Below are 23,313 nucleotides of genomic sequence, written 5' to 3' on the forward strand. Positions count from 1 at the left end.
AAGAAATCAAGACCATCCTGGCCAACATGGTGAAACCCCGTCTCTACTGAAAATACAAAAATTAGCTGGGCGTGGTGGCGCGCGCCTGTAGTTCCAGCTACTCGGGAGGCTGAGGAAGGAGAATCGCTTGAACCCGGAAGGTGGAGGTTGCAGTGAGCCGAGATCGCGCCGCTGCACTCCAGCCTGGCGACAGGGCGAGACTCCGTCTCGAAGAAAAAAAAAAAAAATTTTAAGTGATCTGTTTCCTGGAATCCAACCCCAAACAATCCACGTTCCTCAGCATAAGCCTACTGGTGTGATTCCCGTTACATGAGCTCGGAATGCTATCTGCCAACAAATGAGAGCACCAAACATCCCAATTTAAGAAGCTTTTCTTCACACCTTACCAAGCTATGTGAAACTGGCAAGGGTGATTACTGTCCTTGTTTTTCAGGTATGGGATTCAGGCTCAGAGGTTGGTCACTTTCTCAAGCGGGTCACAAACTCGAACCCTGAACCACCATTTCTAAAAGTCGCGCTTTTACTTAGGGAGAGACGGCCTGCAGCTTCCCTCCCTACTCTGCGGCTCCCCAGACGAAAGTTACCTTCCTCTGCCTTCACAAGCTCCTTCACATCCTCCTTCCCTATGATCCCAGGCAGGGCAATTCAACCTCCGTTCCCCGCCACGAAAATGCTCCCAGCCGCCTAGCTAGCCAGACGGCCTGCCCCACCTCTGCGCCTCACAGACTTCCACACGCAGACTCACCGGCCCCGCTAGGACTCTCAGCCGGAAACTCCGCCCAACACTCCTCTCCGCCGCTTTAGGGGCGCCCCGGAAGTCATTCCGCCGCGCCCTGCGGCCACGCCGAAACGTTCCGGATGCTGCAGAGTGCAGTTGCCGGAGCGGGGCGCTCGGGTGCAGGGCATGCCCTCCGCTGAGTTGGGGCGCGGAAAGGGACGGTGTTCCAGCTGGAATTCGCAGACAACCGGAAAGAGTGATCGCCATTCGCTCTCGGAAGGTCGAAGGCTCTGCAGCCATCGACCTGCGTTCTGAGGAGCCCGATCTTGTTTTTCTACTTCTAAAAGGTTGGGATGAAGGACCCTGGCCACAGAAGTAAAGCCAGAGTTATCCTTGCTTCTTGCTGTGTATTTCAGGACTCCTCCGTTGCTCTTGCTGTTCATTCAGCAAACATTGAGCATCTGCTTTGAGCCTGATGCATGTCTAAGCACTGAAGAAATAGCAATGAAAAACTGACAAAAATCCTTGCTCTCGTGGAGTTTTCCTTCTCCAAGGGGAGTCAGTATGAAGAAAAACATATACAATATGAAATGGTGATAATGCTGTGGAGAAAAACTAAGCATTGAAGGGGAAAAGTTTGCAGTTTAAAATAGGGTGGCCAGGCCGGGTGCGATGGTTCACGCCTGTAATCCCAGGCATGGTGATTTGGGAGGCCGAGCGGGGGTGGATCATCGGAGGACAGGAGTTCGAGACCAGCCTGGCCAACACAGTGAATTCCGTCTCTACTAAAAATACAAAAACATTAGCCGGGCGTGCTGGCAGGCGCCTGTAATCCCAGCTACTCGGGAGGCTGAGGCAGGAGAATCGCTTGAATCCAGGAGGCACAGGTTGCAGTGAGCCAACCTTGCACTCCAGCCTGGGTGACAGAGACTCCATCTCAAAAAATAAAATAGGGTGGCCAGAGGAGTCCTCGCTGGGAAGACAGTTAAGCCATGACCTGAATGAGGAAGGGTGTTAACCCTGCTGATACCTAGGGGAAAAGCTCTTCAGACAAAGAGAGCTGCAAGTGCAAAGGCCCTGAGGTAGAAGTGCATTGGGGTCTTTGACGACTGCAGGAGTGAGCAGGGGATAAGTGGTGGCAGCTGCAATCAGAAGGGTAAGGTGGGGAGGAGAGGCTGTGAGCACTGTTAAGAACTTTGGGGAAATTGTGATGGCTTGGACCAGCAGCTGGTGAGAAGTGACTGAATTCTAAGTCTTACCAATACACTGGATGTGTGTTATGAGAAAAGAATCAAGGATACCTCCATAGTCTTTAGCTGAGCAACTGAAAGGTTGGGGTTGCAATTATTGAAATGTTGGCGGGGTGGGTAAGATCAATTCAGTTTTGGACAAGTTGTCTGACTGCCAATTAACACAAGTGGAATTATTGGCATTTCCCGTACTTGAGAAAAGGAGAGGCAGTGCACCCCCAGATGAGAAAAGGATTAGGAATAACACAAAGGAACTGCAGAAGCTGGGGCCTCTTTCCTTCCCCATCAGCATACTCATCCCCTCCATTGCCTTTATTTTATTGTTAAAAATTTTTCCCATCTCTGTTGTCTCCCTCAAAAATATAAACAGAAGGTATCTTGCATAGCAGTGGAAAGAACAGCCCTGGATTTAAAATCAGGCTCTGACACACTGGCTGGGTGACCTCAAGCAAGTCACAACCCAAATCTATGAACTAATGTGTAAAATGGGTTTGTCTCCACCAACCCTGCAGGGCTTAGTGGGAACTCCATAATCAGTCTCATTTCCTCCCAGAAGACAGGATTTTAAAAGGGAGAGGAGGGGAAATTAGTATCGCAGTGCCAGGAAGCTTCCATGCTTGCCTCCCTCCCACCTTTGACCTCATTAGAGGATTCACACACAAATTCCACACTTTTCCTTTTGTGCCCTTCCTTCCTATCCACACTTTTGCTTCCTTCCATCTTAATTGACCATCCTATTTGCAAGATGGGATGCATTCCTCTAGGACAAACAGCCTAGAGGAATCCCAAGCCCCAAGTTTCTTGCATATGTTTGTTATCCATCAGCCTGGGAAGGCTTTAAGGAAAACCAGGAAAAAGATAGAGGACTCCCCAATAAATATAAAGCATATTGGCGAAGAGAGGAGACTGAAACAGTTTTCCCAACTGTAATATTTGCTCTGGATAGATTTTAGACATGGATGTTAAGATTCAACTAGGAATGGTACTACAGCAAAACAAAATATGCATAAATCCATAATCTCTTGGCATGATTATGACTGACATATTCTAATCATGTACAAAGTGGTAGAATAAATTATCTAACCTACTCAGATGTTTTTTCAACTTGTAAAACTAAAAGACAACTATAAAGAATGGAATAATCTGTTCTTTGCCCATGAGTGGCCAGACACAATCAACAGGGTTAGGACATTCACAATCAGCTCAGCCAGTGGAATCAGATATAAAAAGCATGCAACTTGAAAGACTGGGAGAAGTGAACCTGTCTATTCGAATAGACAGGCTCCCTTACAGGGAAACTAAATCATTCCAGAAAGCCTCATCTAAAACCTCTGTAATTGACAACAGTATCTAACAATCGTGATCTTGATAAGTAAACTATTTGCTCTAACCTAAAGAAGCATTTGTTTATCATGTACAAATATTTAGAATGCCAATCCTGCATTCTCTGCCTAGAATTCAAAAGAATTTACATTCTAAGGCTGCACCCAGCACAGATCAATCATATGGGATTGGATGACACATGCACTTTTAAAAAACACAATTTTAGAAAACTTGTTAAAGTTTCACCTTCTGGCTTTGGAAGATGGGGGTAGCTAGGCATATTTACTTTTAGACAAGGACGGAGTCACACATTAACTACCTTCTTAACTATGAGATTATTACAAATATATTTTACAAATACAAAAAAACTGAAGTACAGAGAGGCTAAGTTAATTTCTCCAAGGTCCCACAGCAAGTAACTGCAGAAGGGCAAAGCAAAAATAGGACAACACATGTAGGCAATACCAAGCAGGTCTTGTGGCAGCAACTGGAAACCTTTTGGAGACACCATTCTGCATTTCGTTGTAGTCATACACAAAACCCTAGTTATGTATCCATGCTTCTTTCTCATAATGCCAAAGTGGCACTATTCTAATTTACTAACACAAGGTTTTCTAAAAACTACCCAAATTATTGAGGTGTTTTTGCTCACTTCTTCCCATTAGAATAAATGTAGACAATAAGAAACGCATGAGGGATGACATAGTCCTCCATCAAATCTGTCCTTTCACACAAGAGATGGCATGGTGTAGTGTAGCAGAATCATGAGCTGCCAGGAAATTATGAATTCTGATTCCTCCAGCTGAGTCTTTGAAAAAGTCCAGATGAGAAACACTTCCATCCTGATGCTGAAGCAAGGAGAATGTCCTTGTGTGAGGAATTCTCATAACACCAACTGAAGCTAAGGTCCCCGGAGCCATGATAAAAGCACTTTTCTGCCCTGATTCTTCTTTACACACATGTACCCATTCAGGTCTTTACAGATATTTCACAGGAAACATTTATGTTACAAGTACTTAAAATGCACTTGAAGTTAATATAGGATACTTTATTTACATCAGAGTGATCTCACATTATCCAATCCATTAACAAAGTCAACACAGGATGGAAGTATAGAATCTAACAGTTGAAGAGACCAAGATCCTAATCCCTTGTTTTGCCACTTGCTAGTGTGACAACAGCCAGTTAATCTATCATATCATTAGTTCCTTGTCTATAAAAGAAGAATAAGAAATGGTCACATGTCAAAAGATCGTTGTGAGGATTAAATATCATATATGTACTTATGTGTATGTAACTTATTTACTATAAATACTAGTTGACTTCACTTTATTTCAAAAAATATAAAGCACATATGACAAAACATTAACACATGTTATTTCTGGGCGGATGGTACTTATATTTTATACTTTTCTGTATTTAAATTTTTCAAAATAAAATAATGATCCTATATACTTTTAATACAAAATCACATATGTAGGGCATCACTTTATACGCAGGGAATCTTTACAAAATGAACTATGTGCTATCACAACAAACTCCTTAGAACAATAGTTTATAACAAAGCAGAATTCCAGACAAGAACTACAGGTCAGAAATGGAAGGGATGTCGGAAATCTAATCTAAACCTCTGACTTTCTAGACTAGGAAACTGCTTGAGTGGCTTTTCAAATTTACATCCAGCTAGTTAATGCCAACGCCAACAGAAACACCCTGATCCTAGTTTCCTAAAATGGTATTTAGTATAAATACACATGAAAATTTTTCTTATTTTTGAAATTTCAAAGTCCAATTTTATAACACAATTTTACAATGCAAATTCTTGCTGTTTCACTTTCTGGATTCAGCCGAATAGTTTGGTGAAAATACTGACAAACTTGCCTTCATGAACTGACTTCCAAGAACAAATTGTTAAAAATTTAACACAGAAAAATCAGTTAAAGGTGCTCATCAAGAGAGTCCTTTTCATTTGGTATAAATCCAAAAGCTATGAAAATACCTTTTGTATTACGTGCATGCAGAAAATTAAGAATTTATTCAATTTGCAGAAATAAATCAGTGATATAATGGAAACATTTAAAATTTTATCTCCGGAAAATAATTCAAAATCATCTATCAAAAATTATAGGCCGGGCGCAGTGGCTCACGCCTCTAATCCCAGCACTTTGGGAGGCCGAGGTGGATGGATCACCTGAGGTCAGGAGTTCGAGACCAGCCTGACCAACATGGAGAAACCCCATCTCTACTAAAAATACAAAAAAAAATTAGCCAGGCGTGGTGGCGCATGCCTGTAATCCCAGCTACTCAGGAGGCCAAGGCAGGAGAATTGTTTGAACCTGGGAGGCGGAAGTTGTGGTGAGCTGAGATCGCGACATTGCACTCCAGCCTGTTCAACAAGAGCAAAACTCCATCTCAAAAAAAAAAAAAAAAAATACACACACACACACACACACACACACACACACACACGCACTTAGGCCAGGCATGGTGGCTCACGCCTGTAATCTCAGCACTTTGGGAGGTCGAGGCAGGCAGACCACAAGGTCAGGAGTTCAAGACCAACCTGGCCAATATGGTAAAACCCCGTCTCTATTAAAAATACAAAAATTAGCCGGGCATGGTGATGGGCACCTGTAGTCCCAGCTACCCGAGAGGCTGAGGCAGGAGAATCGCTTGAACCCGGGAGGTGGAGGTTGCAGTGAGCCAAGATAGCGCCACTGCATTCCAGCCTGGGTGAGAGTGAGACTCTGTCTCAAAAAAAAAAAAAATTATATACCTAAATACCTGAAATGCATAATAAAGTTCAGTTTATAGATTATTCTAAAAAAAAGTTTTTAGAAAAGTCTAAGCTGGGATGATCACAATCAACTTGGTCAGCACAGTGCTATCAACTAATTTTACTAATAAGAATCTGAATTTTTAAAAAAGTGATACAATTTAAGGGCACCATTTGAAATTATTTGGTATTTCGTGGTATAGCATTCTATTCCCAGACATATCAGCATTCTTATAGCCAAAGGAATGGGAAACGACTAACCAGCACAGCACCCAAAAGAGTATAAACAACAACAGATACAACTCCTGAGTGTGGTTTTCCATTGCTGTATGTTAACAGCACTAATGACATCAAACAGGTTATTATTGAAAGAAAACACCAGGTTTAATACCTTATAAAATATGTATAGAAATTGAACATTCCTGTAAGATACAGTTCAAGTCACAATTGAATTATAAATGTAATCAGATATTCTGATATAATGAAAAGGTCTAGTTGGTTTTTAAAAAAAAGGCATGTAAAAAGATAAAAAGTATTTAGAAACACAAAATTCTAACCACCGGGTTTAAACTTTGATCTTAAAAAAGTAAATATATATTTACAATCTTTAAATTTCACACATTTGTTACTTTTACATGATCTTTATTATTTAAGAAAAACCTCTTTTAACCATTTATATAATAGAAAAAAAATAGGGAGGCTGGTAGATCATCACATATATAGTAGCTAAAATATGAAAGGCCAGGGAATTTATTATTAATGAAGTCATAAAACAGACTTAACCAAAAGTGTGTGCTAGGAAACAAGCAGTTTCACTTCAGAGACTTCATTGCAGGAACCCAGTTTCCTTATGTGGAAAAAAGTGATTATAAATAACAGTTATCTGAAAGGTGGTTGAGAGGATTAAATGAGATCACCTATGCAAACAAATACATGTAGGTATTAAGACATCGTCTGGAGTGTGAAAGTTTAGTTCACACCAGAACCTTCCTTTAAGGCTTAAAAACCTCAAACAGTATTTCATTCTTAATACAAGAACCAATGTTTAAAGCATAAAATCCTTAATTGGAGTGTTCAGCCCAGTTGATTATCAAAAGCTATTTATAAAATGCTTCAATACTGATGATACTAAAGCAACCAAAACTTTGTGATGCTCACAGAGGTTTGGCTTCCTGGGTTATGGTCCAAAGTCATTTGCCTTCTGAGAAGATTGCAGAGATGTCAGATACTTAATTTCTTAAACAACTTGGCATCAGCCTTCTATGTTTTCTGTCTATCATAGTCTCCAACCATCTTCTTGATGTGTGACAATTTGCTCTTTAACTGCTTGCAATGATTCTTCTTACTTTTGTAATCTGCAGACTACAAAGGGAGAAAATGAATAACATAAATTCAACAAAATGAAAACAGGTCTGCTGGGAAGGCAGAACTGAACACAAAAATGGAATATTTAGTCAAGAGAATTGCTGGGAGTGTTAACTGAAGTAAAATACTCAAGGTGCCTGGCAGTATCACTAACCACACAGGCAGCTGATTCTATTTGCTCAGTTCTGTCTTCTAACCTGGGTTTTTCCAAAGGATACCCTCATTTCTAAAAATCTGTAAAATGACCAAGAAAACTTACCAGCCTTTTTGCTAACACGTCATCTAAAACTGTAAGTAAAACAAGAGACTGGTGATCTCATTTGACTGGGGAAAGGGAAGCTGAATAGGGGATAAGAGAGATGGGAAATTTTACTGTATACCCTTTAAACTCTTATTTCAAATCATGATGCCTGTAATTTATAATTTTTTTTTCTTATTTTAGAAAGGGTCTCATCCTATTGCCCAGGCTGGAGTGAAGTGGTACAATTATAGCTCCCTGCAGCTTTGAACTGCTGGGTTCAAGGGATTCTTTTGCCTCAGTCTCCCTAGTAGCTAGGACTACAGGCACGTAACCACAGCACTTGGATAAGTAATTTACAAAAATTTTAATGTAATTTTTTTTAAATGTTTTAAGTCAATAATGACTGTCATGCCAAGTGTTAGCAAGGATATAGGGCAACAGGAGTCTGTAGTGGTTGGTGGGAATGTAAACTGGTACAAGTACTTTGGAAGGCCATTTGACAGTATCTACTAAGGCTGGATAGACAAATGCCCATCACTTCTACGTTCAAACATTTACAAATATGTATGAAGCTGCAATATTTTTAAATGCCAAAAATTGGGAACAACCCAAACGTTCATTGACAATAGAATGGATGAATAAAGTTGCATTTTATATACAACACTACAAAGCAATAAAAATTAATCAACCGGCCAGGCGTGGTGGCTCACGCCTGTAATCCCAGCACTTTCGGAGGCCGAGGCAGGTGGATCACTTGAGGCCAGGAATTTGAGACCTGCCTGGCCAACATGGTAAAACCCCATCTCTACTAAAAATAGGAAAATTAGCCAGGTGTGGTGGTGCTTGCCTGTAATCCCAGCGGCTCAGGAGGCTGAGGCAGGAGAATTGCTTGAACCCAGGAGGCAGAGGTTGCAGTGAGCCGAGATTGTGCCACTGCACTCCAGCCTGGGCGACAGAGCGAGACACTGTCTCAGGAAAAAAAAAAAAATTAATGAACCAAGGCCGGGCATGGTGGCTCATGCATGTAATCCCAGCACTTTGTGAGGCCAGGCAGGGGATCACCTCAGGTTGGGAGTTCAGGACCAGCCTGGCCAATGTGGTGAAACCATGTCTTTACTAAAAATACAAAAATTAGCCAGGCATGGTGGTGCGTGCTTGCAGTCCCAGCTAGGCTGAGGCAGGAGAACTGCTTGAACCTGGGAGGCGGAAGTTGCAGTGAGCCGAGACTGTGCCACTGCACTCCATCCTGGGCAACAGAGCAAGACTCCGTCTAAAAAAAATAATAGTAATGAACCACAAATGGGCCCTTACAAACACTATACTGAGCAAAAGAAATCACACACAAAATACATACTGTGTGGTTCCATTTATGTAATGTGCAAGATAGACAAAACTCTATGATGTTAGAAGTGAGCATGATGGACCCCTCTAGAGAGAGTGTAAACACTGGAAAGGAGTACAAGTGAGGGTGGGGGTGCTGGGGGTGGGGAGGTACTGGGAAATATATTTCTTGATCTGCATACGCAGGTATGTGGTCACATTGTGAAAATTCACCATGTTATGCACTTTGATTTATACACTTTTCTGTATGTATACTTCAACTTTTAAAAAATATATAAAATAAAAAATGAAAAACATGTAATAGAAAAGCTCTTCCTCCAGATGAGTAGGTATGGGAATTAAAAGAAAAAAGAAGAAGAAAGTTCTTCCTAAAAGAACAATCTCAGATACTTACTCCCTTCACTTGCTTCAGTCTATTGTATTCATCAGCAGCAGCCTATTAATGACAGACACAAAGGAATATGTTTACTGGGGCATTTTCTCTTTTAAAAGTAACATTCCTGATGTTATACTTTGGAGCTAAAAATGACAGCTTATGACAAAAATATAAGCAATTAAAAGAACGAAGTCGTAAAGCTCTTAAAACTCATGATCAGCAGGAAGGTCTGAAGGAATTCAGTGAAGAGACATTTATGATACTGCATCTTTCACATTTCACTCACATAGGCAGGTAACTATCTGTTCTGCTACTTCTCATCTCTCCTCATGCCAGTCCCCATGCTACAGATCTTTTATAACACAGAGCGCTCACTGATCAGGTAATATCCCACTACACAACTGGTCTGAGCTTCCCATTAACTTCTCCCCTCATCCAGTTTCCTACCTTTCCAGTCTCAGTACCCATCATCAGCAACTCCTTTAAAAACTGAGACATGTTAAATGCTTCAGGATTTCAATCATGTTTTCCTTATGGCTGTAATCATGCACCTCCCCGCACCCTTCTGTGTGGAAAACTCTTAACGATTCCCTCACTGTGAAGCCTCCAAAGACTTTATTTCTTCTATAGTTAACCTATAACTATGTAGGTTAGTTATAGTGCTTTCTACACATGATGCAAATACAGCATTAATCATATTGTCTAAATTGTTTAGATGTCATTTTTTTTTCTTAAAATATAAGCTCTTTTAGGGTGGGGACAAGATTTTATGTCTCTAGCCCCAGCATTTCCACATCATCAAAGAAAAATAAGTGATCAATAAATGTTCACTAAATTAAGAAAGATCTATAACACCCTATAGAAACCATAAAAGAAATACATAAATCTAACTATATAAAGATGTGAATACATCAAAACTAAAAAGTAGATCACCTCAACTGAAAAATGGCAGAATATTTAATGAGATGTGCATCAAATGAGTCCTGTATTGTATCAAGAGGGAGACACAGTTGGTGCAGTCTCTCTGGAGGGCAATTTTGCAACTTTGCAAAGGTACGTACCCTCTGACTCTCAGCAATTTCACATTCTGGAATTAGTTTTAGTTAGATAAGCAGGCTGGGCGCCGTGGCTCACACCCGTAATTCCAGCACTTGGGAGGCCGAGGCAGGCAGATCACCTGAGGTCAGGAGTTCGAGGCTAGCCTGACCAACATGGCAAAACCCCGTCTCTACTAAAAACACAAAAATTAGTCAGGTGTGGTGCCACATGCCTATAATCCCAGCTACTCGGGAGGCTGAGGCTGGAGAATCACTTGAACCTAGGAGGCGAAGGTTGCAGTGAGCCAAGATAGCGCCACTGCACTCCAGCCTGGGCGACAGAGCAAGACTCCGTCTCAAAAAAAAAAAAAAAAAAATTAGATAAGCAGACAAGAGTGCAAAAACAGAGAGCTTCACCAGTATATACTGGTACTACTGGAGTAGGGGGAGACATACTTAAATGTCTATCCATAGAAAATGACTCTTAAATTATGATACAACCATAAATTTGAAAGTTGTTTACCTAATTTTACACATAAAAAACTTAAAACTAAGTAGGTCTTTATTATTGATATAAAAAAAAACTTGCTGTTAAGAAAAGCCAGAAATAAGCAGTGCAAGGAAGTTTTTTTGTTTGTTTTTTTTTTAAAGATAAAACCCCACAATAAGAGTATGTCAAAGGGACACGGGAAGCAACTGAAAGTTCCCAACGGTCAAAGCGAGAACAATTAGAGCTACAAAATAAAGCAGCCTTGGATTATAATTCACAGTATAAAACAGGTATCTGTAAAGTCCATACTTACGTAAGTGATTGACTGATCAATAAAGGAACAAATAAACAAGAAGAGATTAATCTCCCTCTAAAAGGTGGTGTAACTACGTTAATTTCAGTATGTATACAAAATACAGTATGAAAAGGATGGATTGAAAAAAAAATCCAGTAACTTTCCATGGACAAATTCTATCTCAGCCAGGTGATCAAGGGAGGGAAAAAAAAAAAAAACCATAAACTGTTGATTTAAAAGACAGGAAGAAAATAAGTGAAACATGGAAGATGATGTTTCCTTAAAGAAAGGTGTATGTGCCTTGGTGACTCCTGCTTGGGGAGATTGTTTTAACTAATATTTTGGTGATAAGGATTTCTTGATGGTAGGATTTAAGATGATTTCTTTTTCTATATACAGTTCTGTGTTACTTAAGTTCTTTTTTTTTTTTTTTTTTTTGAGACGGAGTCTCACTCTGTCACTCAGGCTGGAGTGCAGTGGCACGATCTTGGCTCACTGCAAGCTCCGCCTCCTGGGTTCACACCATTCTCCTGCCTCAGCCTCCCGAGTAGCTGGGAGTACAAGTACCCGCCACCATGCCTGGCTAATTTTTTGTATTTTTTTTTTTTAGTAGAGATGGGGTTTCACTGTGTTAGCCAGGATGGTCTCGATCTCCTGACCTCATGATCCGCCCACCTCGGCCTCCCAAACTGCTGGGATTACAGGCGTGAGCCACCGTGCCCGGCCGCTTAAGTTCTTTTCTACAGAAAGAATGAATGGCTTTATAAATAGGAAAGATAATAAGGCTATTTTATTATTATTATTATTAATTTTTGAGATGGAGTCTCACTCTGCCGCCCAGGCTGGAGTGCAATGGCGCAATCTTGGCTCACTGCAACCTCCCCCATCCCGGGTTCAAGCAATTCTCCTGTCTCAGCCTCCCCGAGTAGCTGGGATTACAGGTGTCTGCCACCATGCCCTGCTATTTTTTGTATTTTTAGTAGAGACGGGGTTTCACCATGTTAGGCACGCTATTCTCTAACTCCTGACCTCAGGTGATCCACTTGCCTTGGCCTCCCAAAGTGTGGGGATTATAGCCATGAGCCACCATGCCTAGCCTGGCTATTTTATTTTAAATAGGAAAGGATAGATGTACATAGAATAGTGCTTTGTAGGGGCTGGGAGCGGTGGCTCACGCCTGTAATCCCAGCACTTTGGGAGGCTGAGACGGGCAGATCACGAGGTCAGGAGATCGAGACCATCCTGGCTAACATGGTGAAACCCCGTCTCTACTAAAAAAAAAAAATACAAAAAATTAGCTGGGCGTGGTGGTGGGCACCTGTAATCCCAGCTACTTGGGTGGCTGAGTCAGGAGAATGGCGTGAACCCGGGAGGCAGAGCTTGCAGTGAGCTGTGATCACGCCACTGCACTCCAGCCTGGGCAACAGAACGAGACTTCACCTCAAAAAAAAAAAAACAAAAAAAACAAAAAACAAACAGAATAGTGCTTTGTAATTATTAACTATTATACATTAGTACAATCTTCTATTAGAAAAGAATTTCATCCAAAACCCAATCTCAACTATTCTTCAATGAAACTGCAGTTTGATAACTACTAGCACATTTTTATCAACATTAATATAAAGGATGCTGTACCTCCACAGATTAGATTCAAATTCTGTTTAATATATAAATATCAGGTTGAATTTACCATGTACTCTTCACTTTCTTCTCTATAGTCATCCAATTCTTTATCCAAACGGGAGAGTTCTTTATTGATCTCATCAAGTTCTGATTGTAAGCTCTTGTATTCCTGTAGGCCAGTGTCAAAATTTCTCTTGTACAGTTGTCTTTGTTGATCTGAAGTGATAGGTGGATATTCCCTAAAAGGTGAGAGAGAAAATGACTACATATGTATCCTTAGCAGACATAAAATTCAATGCTCCTTCCTCAAAGATAATAAAGCTGGTTGGGTATGGAGAATGACATTTTCTTGTTTCCTTTTTGTTTCTTATGGGGAAAGAGAGAGAGAATACAAATAAGTTCTATTAAGAGTGACTATATATTACTGCTCATTTTTTAAAAAATAAAAACTATGCCTACGTAATTTGCAGAAATAATTTTGAAAATCATTTACAAAATTGAAGGTAGAAGTCACAGGAACTCACTTATTTTCCATACACAATATCAATAATGGACTACTTATGTTTATAAAGTTTTTCTTTTCTTTTTTTTTTTTTTTGAGACAAAGCCTGCTCTGTCACCCAGGATGGAGTGCAGTGGCACAATCTCGGCTCACTGCAACCTCCACCTCCCGGGTTCAAGCGATTTTCGTGCCTCAGTCTCCACAGTAGCTGGGATTACAGGTGCCTGCCACCACGCCCGGCTAATTTTTGTATTTTAGTAGAGACAGGGTTTCACCATGTTGGCCAGGCTAGTCTCAAACTCCTGACCTCAGGTGATCCACCTGCCTCGGCCTCCCAAAGTGCTGGGATTACAGGAGTGAGCCACCATGCCTGGCCTGTTTAAAGTCTTAAAACTGGAATTCTGGAACACAAAGTCCGCTTTGATCACCACAGTGGCAGCACAGCTGACTGGAAGTGGCTGTTTCCTGCTACCACCCATAGTTTTCAGACTGGTTTATTTATTTTTTGCTCTTGTTTTTCCGAAGTGGAAATAGCTTATCTACTTCTTTCACAATAAAAATAGACATTAAAAATGTACATGTATAAAAACATGTGCTCACTTTTAAAATAATCTGGCAATTCATTAAAGTATAAAGAAGAAAAACTGAAATTTTGTATCACATCTATTTCTCAATATACCAGCTACTCCTTACATAGGAAGACGATGCCATTAACCCATAATCCATAGAGAAAATACTCTGAATCCTTTCACAGGACTGGAGTTTCACAATGACGTGGAATTTCAAATTTTAGATCTAACAATCTAACATCTTCATTTTACAGAGGGGAGAAATTTAAATGATTTGATCAAAAGGGAAACAAGAATTTCAGATTTTGAAAATTTTCAGGCTGGGCATGGTAGCTCACCCCTGTAATCCCAGCACTTTGGGAGGCCGAGGTGGGTGGATCACCTGAGGTCAGGAGTTTGAGACCAGCCCAGTCAACATGGTGAAACCCTGTCTCTATTAAAACTACAAAAATTAGCCGGGTGTGGTGGTGCATGCCTGTAATCCCAGCTCTTCGGGAGGCTGAGGCAGGAGGATTGCTTGAACCTGGGAGGCGGAGGTTGCAGTGAGCCAAGATCGTGCCACTGCACTCCAGCCTGGGCAACAGAGTAAGACTCTATCTCAAAAAAAAATATAAAGTTTTCAGTTAAATCTTCCATGATACAAGTTAGGTGAATATTTTACAGATAGATGGCTAAGCCAGGCCAAAAACTCTTGAGGGGAGATGGGAAGATAAAGTATCAGAATCATCAGTGAATAGGGGATCTCAAGCTACCCATGCCCCGCCTATCCTTCCTCACTCTCTGAGAAGCAATGTTTTGATTACCATTCACATTGCAAATGTTTCTGATGTGCGTCTTAGTCCTCAGAATACTTGGGCATAGGAAGGCTACACATCATACACAAATACATTTGGTGATGGTGGATGGATTGTAACAAAATCACCAAAACACAAAGAAACTTAACCACAACTGTGGCTGAACACTAAATTGTTACCTCAATTGTTTACGGAACTCTCTGGATTAAACTTTAAAAGAAACTCTGGTCTTACCATTTTAAGCTTAATTTAAAAAATAATTGCCGGCCAGGTGCGGTGGCTCACTCCTGTAATCCCAGCACTTTGGGAGGCCGAGGCAGGGAGATCATCTGAGGTCAGGATTTTCAAGATCAGCCTGGCCAACATGGTGAAACCCGTCTCTACTAAAAATACAATAATTAGCTGGGCATGGTGGTGGGTGCCTGTAATTCCAGCTACTTGGTAGGCTGAGGCAGGAATTGCTTGAACCCGGAAGGCAGAGGTTGCACCGAGCCGAGATCGTGCCATTGCACTCCAGCCTGGGCGACAGAGCAAGACTCCGTCTCAAAAAAAAAAAGTAATGCCAAAGGAAAACCATAGCACTGGTTTGGGAATTTTATAATTAGTAAAACAAAGTTCTTCTATACCTGGATTTTATTTATTTGAAAGGCCTTTGGTTGTTTTTTGAGATAGGGTCTAGCTCTATCATCCAGCCTGGGGTGCAATGATGCAATTATAGCTCACTGCAGCCTTGAACTCCTGGGCTTAAGCAATCCTCCTGCCTCAGCCTCAGCCTCCCGAGTAGCTGGAACTACAGGCCCACACCACTATGCCTGGCTGGTCTTGAACTCTTAGCCTTAGCCTCCCAAAGTGCTAGGACATCTTTCTCCTGTGACTATTGGTATAAGAAAGAGCACTGGTGAAGTTCACCAGCCACACTGTGGAAAGTTCAAAGTGGTTACTGCCAAAGTTCAAAGACATGGTTACTGCCAAACATTCTCTCCACTTCAAACTTTGTCACAAAAGGGTGCTAAGGAAAAAACCAGCCAACACCACACAAAAAACTGTCTCCAGTCCTGGTTGGCAAAGAATGAAATTACACCAGTGACCTCAATTTGGGAGGCAATAACTCCAACACCTGGTTGGTCTCCTTTAATTATCAGAAGGAGCACGTGGCCCAGGAAAAGGAGAGCTGAGTTGGTACCTGATCCAGTCCTCCTCCAGCTCATCACAGGACTCGCCGCCAGTTGTGTAGTCTGTCTCATAGTGATCTTGCTCTGTTCTCTTTGACCTTCCTGCTCTTCCCTTTGCAGGTGCTCTTTTTGAAGGTGTCTCAAAGTTACCACTGCTGCTGTAACGAGGCTGCCTGAAGTCATCCACAGGCGAAGTCAATGGAAGCTCCTGAACCACTTCAGGAACCCTAATAAAAACAGGCATCATTGTTCAGTACACTACAGCCCTTTGCCAGTGCACTGTAATCACAGAGCACAGCCATAATAAACACCAGGAGACATCTGCACGCAGGTGCACTCACGCGAGGACTTCAGATGTTCAACACTGAGCAGATGCCTTGTTTTCTGCATTCAATTTGACAGCAGTTCAGAGTACTCTAATACACACAAGTAGTAGGTTCCAATTTAAAGGGGAGTAGCCATTTTTATACCTTCTAAGTACAACGGATCTCAGATTTCATTTTAAAAAGTTCAGGCTGATCTATAAGAGATGTTTACTTGACCTGTGCCAGGGACTTACTCTACAAAGGCTGTCAGGAAAATAGTGATCATTCTTTTCTACAGGCTCTTCTAGTTCCCTGGAATGCTGCATGGGGAAGAATGCACACATGCTCTTTGTAATATTGATCTTATACTACCATATATCAATTATCATATTAAGATAAAATCTTGCAAAATAAACTAAATATCTAAACTAAAAAATTAAAAAGCTTTACATTGCAATAAATTAAAGAGTTCCTTTAGGATTCTTTTTAAAATTGCTGTTAATCCTGAAGCCATGTAGAATGAATAGAAGGGTTACCATTACACACTTAACTATTTTCTTCTAATACAATTATTTAAAGTTGCATCACAATTGCATGTTTCGGACACAAACATGAAAATAACCCTAACTGAGGAATAAAATACCAAAGTTGAAAGTGGGAACTACTTCTGAGTAAAAGAAATACGAAGTTTCATTTTCTTGTAGAAAAGGGCAAGAACAGAAATGAAAACACCAAAGAATGGGCCTAAGACTTTCCAAGCATCAGCCTTGCCATTCCAATCAACTATTTAAAACGTCTGAAGCGTTTCTTTTTGCTGCCAGTTTACATAAACTATCATACTGAGCTTTATCTTCCAGGTTTAGTCCCTTTTCTAGGTGATCCACATGTGCTTTGCTGTAACTGTTGTCAGTCTTAGATTTCTAAGCACACAATTTCTTGCAGACTCTAAACTTTGGGGTATGTGTGTGTAGATGCAGGTGGGGGTAGTATTTATTTCTTCTTTCAAGATTTATGGCCGGAGGCGGTGGCTCACACCTGTAATCTCAGCACTTTGGGAGGCCGAGGTGGGCGAATCACTTGAGGCCAGGAGTTCAAGATCGGCCTGGCCAACATGGTGAAACCCCATCTCTACAAAAAATACAAAAATTAGTGCACTGTGGCAGGCATCTGTAATCCCAGCTACTCGGGAGGCTGACGCAGAAGAATTGCTTGAACCCAGGAGGCAGAGAATGCAGTGAGCTGAGATCACACCACTGCACTCCACCCTGGGTAACAGAATGAGATTCTGTCTAAAAAAAAAAAAAAAAAATTTATTCAGGTAATATGGCTTTGTGTGCTATGCTAATGTTACTTCTAATGGAGAGAAAATGTGACTTTCTCCATGAGTCAATGATTAACAAGTTCCTAGACACTCTGCCAAAACTGCCAGGTACTATGCTTCTTCTTTGAGGTAGAAAAACAAAACCTTTAGAACGCAGTGGATTTATTTTAGGGGTGGGGCCAAAGAGGGAGGAAACTAAAGGGCAAAAGAAATCAGAAAAAAACATAAAAACAAAAAGTAAAACATCAAAGTAGGCCTCCTGCCAGAATTTTTATGATATTAGATATTGATATATCTTTACCTTCGAAGTTTTCCTCCCCTCCTCCTACACCCCTTTAAAATATTAACATACTTGATCTAGCATGAAAGCTAAAAGCAAAACGTTTCACAAGAAAAGTATTGACTACAGGTGTGAGCAACACCACACTGGGCTAATTTTTAATTTTTTTGTAGAGACAGGGTCTCACTCTGTTGCCCAGGCTGAGCCTTCCACATTTCCCAAGCTGCGTTGATCTTTCCAGCCCAGCATGAAGTTTTCTTTCCCAAAGCTTACATAGCAAAAAGATTCTGATTGGCCCTTTTTGGGTCACTGTCATCCTTGAAGCCAGGAGAATGTTCTCTGATTAGCAAGACTTAGATATGCCTCCCAATAATGGTAGCAGCTCTAAAATACAGTGTGTACAACAAACGTCATTCTAATAGTCATGGCATTGTTGATCATGGGTTGTTTCTCTGCCTTCACTGATTCTGTGTGTAATCAGAAAAGAAGGATTCTTATGCATGTGTTTTCAATTCAGTAATTGTCCTGAACACCTGACATGCATAGAGTACTGAGCCAGGTGACCCTGGGAAGACCAGGTCCATGTTCTCACGGAGGCTGCAAAACAGGGGTGGAGGAAAGTGCACAACAATTTCGCTGAGAGTCAGGGCAAGGTAGGAGCAATAAAGGCAGCATGAAGGAGTGTGAGAGAGAATAAAACAAATGACTGAAGAATAAAAAGAACAAGCTGGCCAGGTGCGGTAGCTCACACTTGTATAATCCCAGCACTTTGGGAGGCCGAGGCAGGGGGATCACTTGAGGTTAGGAGTTTGAGACCGGTCTGGCCAACATGGTGAAATCCCTGTCTCTACTAAAAATACAAAAATTAGCTGAGCATGGTGGTGCAAGCCTGTGATCCCAGCTACTCAGGAGGCTGAGGTGGGAGGATCGCTTGAACCTGGGAGGTAGAGGTTGCAATGAGCCAAGATTGTACCAACACATTCCAGCCTGGGTGACAGAGCAAGACTCCATTTCAAAAAAACCAAAAACAACAAAAAAACCCAGGCATGGTTGCATGCACCTGTAGTACTAGCTACTCAGGAGGCTGAGGCAGAAGGATCACTTGAGTGCAGGAATTTGAGGATTCAGTGAGCTATGATCACACCACTTGACTCCAGCCTGTGTGAAACAGTGAGACCCTATCTCTAAAAAGTAAAAATAAATAAATAAATAAATGTAGACGACTATCCTGTCACAACAGAAGCTGAACTGACAAGAAAGCCAACATACCGACAGATGAAAGAGAGCACATAAGAGCCCTGCTATCTTCTGAATCCTTCAATTATGCCATGACTGAAGCTAGAGACATCCTTGGGCCTCATGTGACTCAGATAATTCCTCCTTTCACTTAAGCTATTTTTTTTTCATGATTTTTTTTTTTTTTTAATTGAGACAGGGTCTCCCTATGTTGCCCAGGCTGGTCTCAAACTCCTGGCCTCAAGCAATCTTCCCACCTCATTGGCCTCCCAAAGTGCTGGGATTATCAGCCTGAACCACCATGCCCCATCTTAAACTAGTTTAAATTGGGCTTCTATAATTCCTCTAACTTGCATAAAAGTCCTAACATCATCCTACCAGCCTATTGCTACCAAGCAATGGTCTCATTTAGCAATGCAAGGAGTCAGCCTTCTTTGAAAGCTTTGCATTGCAGCAACATTCAACTTCCTTGATTTATGAAGGGTAATTCAACCTGGGTGTGGACAGGATAGTGGAGAGTGTACCTAACAGGGCTCTCCGAAGTTCGTTTAGTAGGTTTGGAGAGGCAACCATCTTCAGCTAAATTCTGGTGTCCCCTGATGCAGGATTAATTCTCACAGCTGACTGCCTTAAAATTCTAAGGTATAGGACATTATAAGCAAAAGGAACCAGATATGAGAGTAAACTGCATGATTCCATTTTATTTAAAGTCCAATAATAACACGTTCACTAACAGATGGCGACAGACATCAAAATAGCGGTTACCTTGGGGTGGGTGTGGGTGGGTATTGATGGAGATAGGGCACATGGGGACCTTATGTAGGGCTCAAAATGTATCTTGGTGGTGGGAGTTAAGTGGTCATATATGGGAAAACTCATCAAGCTGTATACTCAAGATTAGTGCTCTTTTTATGGAATGTACATTACGCATTGGGAGAAAAAAACATCTTAATACTGAGTTACCTCATCCTTGGCATGGATGGGTGGATAGACACAATGTTCACCATCTAATTCCTTCTCTATCCACTAGCGTGGTGAGGAAGAGAGGTGCTCATGAGTTACTAAGCACTTGCAAGAATGCCTTAGGAAAGACAGGCTATGACTTATGTGTTCTTATTCCCATTCAAGTGGATGTCCTCTGAATCCTCTATAGCACTCAGTACTCTACTATGAACAACACTTTACAATTTCTATTGCCCCCCAGAGGCTGTAAAATCCTTCCATCATTACCATGCTCTAGGGGAGATATTGTGCATTCGTATCTCTTAGTACCACTCCCATTCACCCATTCATCTGGGTTCTAAAATGAAGCATCATGTTTGCATTTTCCAGACCTTCAAAAAAAATTCTGGGGCATAAGTTTGGAGTAGAAACTAGTACAACCCTTAAGAAATAAAACTTTTACTACATCTATCAAAATGAAAAAATGCACATTTATTTTAGCTCAGCAATTCTGCCTCCAGATACATTCACATATGTATAAAGTGATAAATGTATAAGGTTATTCCTTATACATTTGTGGTCTGTAATAACAAAACATTGGGGGAAAGCGTGCATCATATAGGATTAATACATTAAGTATACCAGCCGGGTGCGGTGGCTCATGCCTGTAATCCCAACACTTTGGGAGGCTGAAGCAGGCAGATCAGTTGAGGTCAGGAGTTCAAGACCAGCCTGGCAAACATGACAAAACCCCATCTCTACTAAAAATCAGCCAGGCGTGGTGGTGGGTGCCTATAATCCCAGCTACTCGGGAGGCTAAGGCAGGCTACTCGGGAGGCACTTGAACCTGGGAGGCAGAGGTTGCAGTGAGCCGAGATTGCGCCACTGTACTCCAGCCTGAGCAACAGAGCGAGACTCTGCCTCAAAAAAAAATAATAAAATAAATAAAGTATACCTATTTGGTAGAATATTATACAGCTATAAAACAGAATAGTGCTTCTTCTTGGTTATAATTAAAAAAATAAAACAGAATCAGGCAACTCATTGCATAGTGATATGGACAATATCCAAGATAAAATATATTGCTAATGATACATTTGGTATGCTAATATTTTCTTTTTCTTTTTTTTGAAACAGGGTCTCACTCTGTCACCCAGACTGAAGTGGAGTGGCACGGTCTTGGCTCACTGCAGGCTTGACCTCCTGGGCTCAATCAATCCTCCCACCTCAGCCTCCCAAGTAGCTAGGACTAGAGGCATGTGCCACCATACCTGGCAAATCTTTATATTTTTTGTAGAGAGGGGGTTTAGCAATAATGCCCAGGGTGTTCTCGAACTCCTAGGCTCAAGCAATCCACCCACCTCAGCCTCCCGAAGTGCTGGAATTACAGGCATGAGCCACTGTGCCCAGCTCTGGTATGCTAGTATTTTAAGGGGGGGTGGGGGAATCAATGTACTTTGGCCAGTATCTTTATGTTTTAAAATCTCTGGAGAAAAATAAAAGAAAGTGATGACATTAGTTGCCTCTGGGGAGAGGAACTAGGTAGCTAGTACCTTTTGTCCCTTTTAAATTTTCCACTACATAAAGTATTCAAGAATAAGAAAGAGTAATACTTAAGGAATAAGACTTTCAAATTAATTTCAAATGAATTTGTGAAACTATCCTGGTTTTTGTGAAAAGGGACACCACCAGGGAATGCTGTGTAACCACACAGGCCTTACAATTTAGAGGCACGGCTGGTGCCAAGATGCAGTATAGATACACATTTTGTATGTATGAAAGTTCTGCACATCGGTCCTTTTATAGTTGATGAGCATGATGATTGGGTGTTCACACGCATGTGTGAAATGTCCCACCCTCAAATCTTGTTACAATATTGGCATATTACCCATCTGACATGAAAAAGGAGAAAAAAAAAAGTTCTGCAAATCATAGCTTAAAAATTTTAGAGGCTGAGACAGGAGGATCACTTAAGGCCAGGAGTTCAAGACTATCCTGGGCAACAAAGCAAGACCCCTTCTCTACAAAAACAAAAATAAAAAATTAGCCAGCCATAGTGGCACATACCTGTGGTCCTGGCTAAAGTGAGCTATGAAGCAAGAGGACTGCTTGAGCCCAGGAGTTCAAGGTCACAGTGAGCTATGATCACACCACTGCACTATAGGTCTGGGCAACAGAGTGAAACAGCATCTCAAACAAATGATGAAAAAAAAAACTTAGAAGGATTGCATCTCTCTTGTGTACCCTTGTCCCTAACAGTCTCAAGTGCTTTAGTTTTTGTCAAAATCCAAAGAGAAGAACAGAGAAAATGTGCTTTCTCCAAATCATTCACAATTGAAATCAACAGCAAGATCAAGTCTGAATACCAAAACAACTACGCACTCAGAGTAAATCTCATATATCATGGCCCGCTAATCAGGAGTCGGGCATTGGGGATAAAACTTCAAAGTAGGCCAGGCGCGGTGGCTCACGCCTGTAATGCCCGCACTTTGGGAGGCCAAGACAGGTAGATCACCTGAGGTCAGGAGTTCGAGACCAACCTGGCCAACATCGTGAAACCCCGTCTCTACTAAAAATACAAAAATTAGCCAGGCATGGTGGCGCGCACCTGTAATCCCAGCTACTAGGAGGAGGCTGAGGCAGGAGAATCACTTGAACCCAGGAGACGGAGGTTGCAGTGAACTGAGATCGCACTACTGCACTCCAGCCTGGGTAACGGAGTGAGACTCCGTCTCAAAAACAAAACAAACAAAAAAACACTTCGAAGTAACAAAAAAGTTATTTCCAGTAGATACACCTTTAACGTAGACATTCAAACTAGCTGAAAGGAAATTTTTTGGGCTTTTTCAGTCTCCAAAGGAACTTGGAGTTCTAGAATTAGTCACAAAGTCATAAAGACATTTCAGTCAATAAGGGACTAATAAAAGTATACGGCAAATGCAATTACGTACAGTATATAATACTTGACAATAAACGACTATGCTACTGGTTTATATATTTACACTATATTTTTTATTAGATTCCTTCAACTTATTAAAAAAAAAAAAGAGTTGAAAGAGAAAAAAAAAGTTAAAAGAGCCTCAGGCAAGTGCTTCAGGAGGTATTCCAGAAGAAGGTACTGTCACCATGGAAGATGACAGCTCTGGGTGTGTTATTGGCCCTGATGACCTTCCAGTGCAACAAGATGTGGAAATGGAAGACAGTGATATTGATGTAGGCCTAGGCAAATGTGTATGTTTGTATCTTAGTTTTGGGTTTTTGTGTGTGTGTGTGTGTATTTTTTTTTTTTTTTTGAGATAGGGTCTCTGTTGCCCAGGCTGGAGGGCAGTGGTGCAATCGCAGCTCACTGCAGCCTCC

The 23,313-nt window shown here is 41.3% G+C and overlaps 2 protein-coding genes and 1 non-coding gene across 9 annotated transcripts in view; 1 reads left to right on the forward strand and 2 right to left on the reverse strand.

Annotated features, from left to right (window-relative positions):
* Positions 1-7,250, reverse strand: part of GTF2H2C (GTF2H2 family member C) — a 38,697-nt gene extending 31,447 nt beyond the window's left edge. For 2 of the 4 annotated variants that reach the window (XM_055367041.2, XM_055367040.2), the window contains exon 1: positions 746-7,250. The gene's annotated coding sequence lies outside the window, so the exon portion shown is untranslated. Of the gene's footprint in view, positions 1-584 lie in introns of all 4 variants that reach the window. The other 2 variants (XM_031003318.3, XM_031003319.3) reach the window with 1 other exon arrangement.
* The window catches only part of OCLN (occludin), a 64,447-nt gene continuing 45,452 nt past the window's right edge, over positions 4,319-23,313 (reverse strand). For all 4 annotated transcript variants that reach the window (XM_031003321.3, XM_031003320.3, XM_031003322.3 and 1 more), the window contains 4 exons: positions 15,884-16,099; positions 12,903-13,074; positions 9,409-9,450; positions 4,319-7,429 (listed from right to left, as the gene is read on the reverse strand). In XM_031003321.3, the coding sequence (XP_030859181.1) occupies positions 7,328-7,429; positions 9,409-9,450; positions 12,903-13,074; positions 15,884-16,099 (532 nt within the window). In that variant the 3' untranslated portion in view covers positions 4,319-7,327. The remainder of the gene's footprint in view (positions 7,430-9,408; positions 9,451-12,902; positions 13,075-15,883; positions 16,100-23,313) is intronic.
* Positions 21,751-21,854, forward strand: LOC115931351 (small nucleolar RNA U13). The gene has a single exon (XR_004067857.2). It is a non-coding gene; the product is annotated as a small nucleolar RNA U13 (small nucleolar RNA).

Source organism: Gorilla gorilla, chromosome 19 (genome assembly GCF_029281585.2).
Source record: "Gorilla gorilla gorilla isolate KB3781 chromosome 19, NHGRI_mGorGor1-v2.1_pri, whole genome shotgun sequence".
Classification (NCBI taxonomy): Eukaryota; Metazoa; Chordata; class Mammalia; order Primates; family Hominidae; genus Gorilla; species Gorilla gorilla.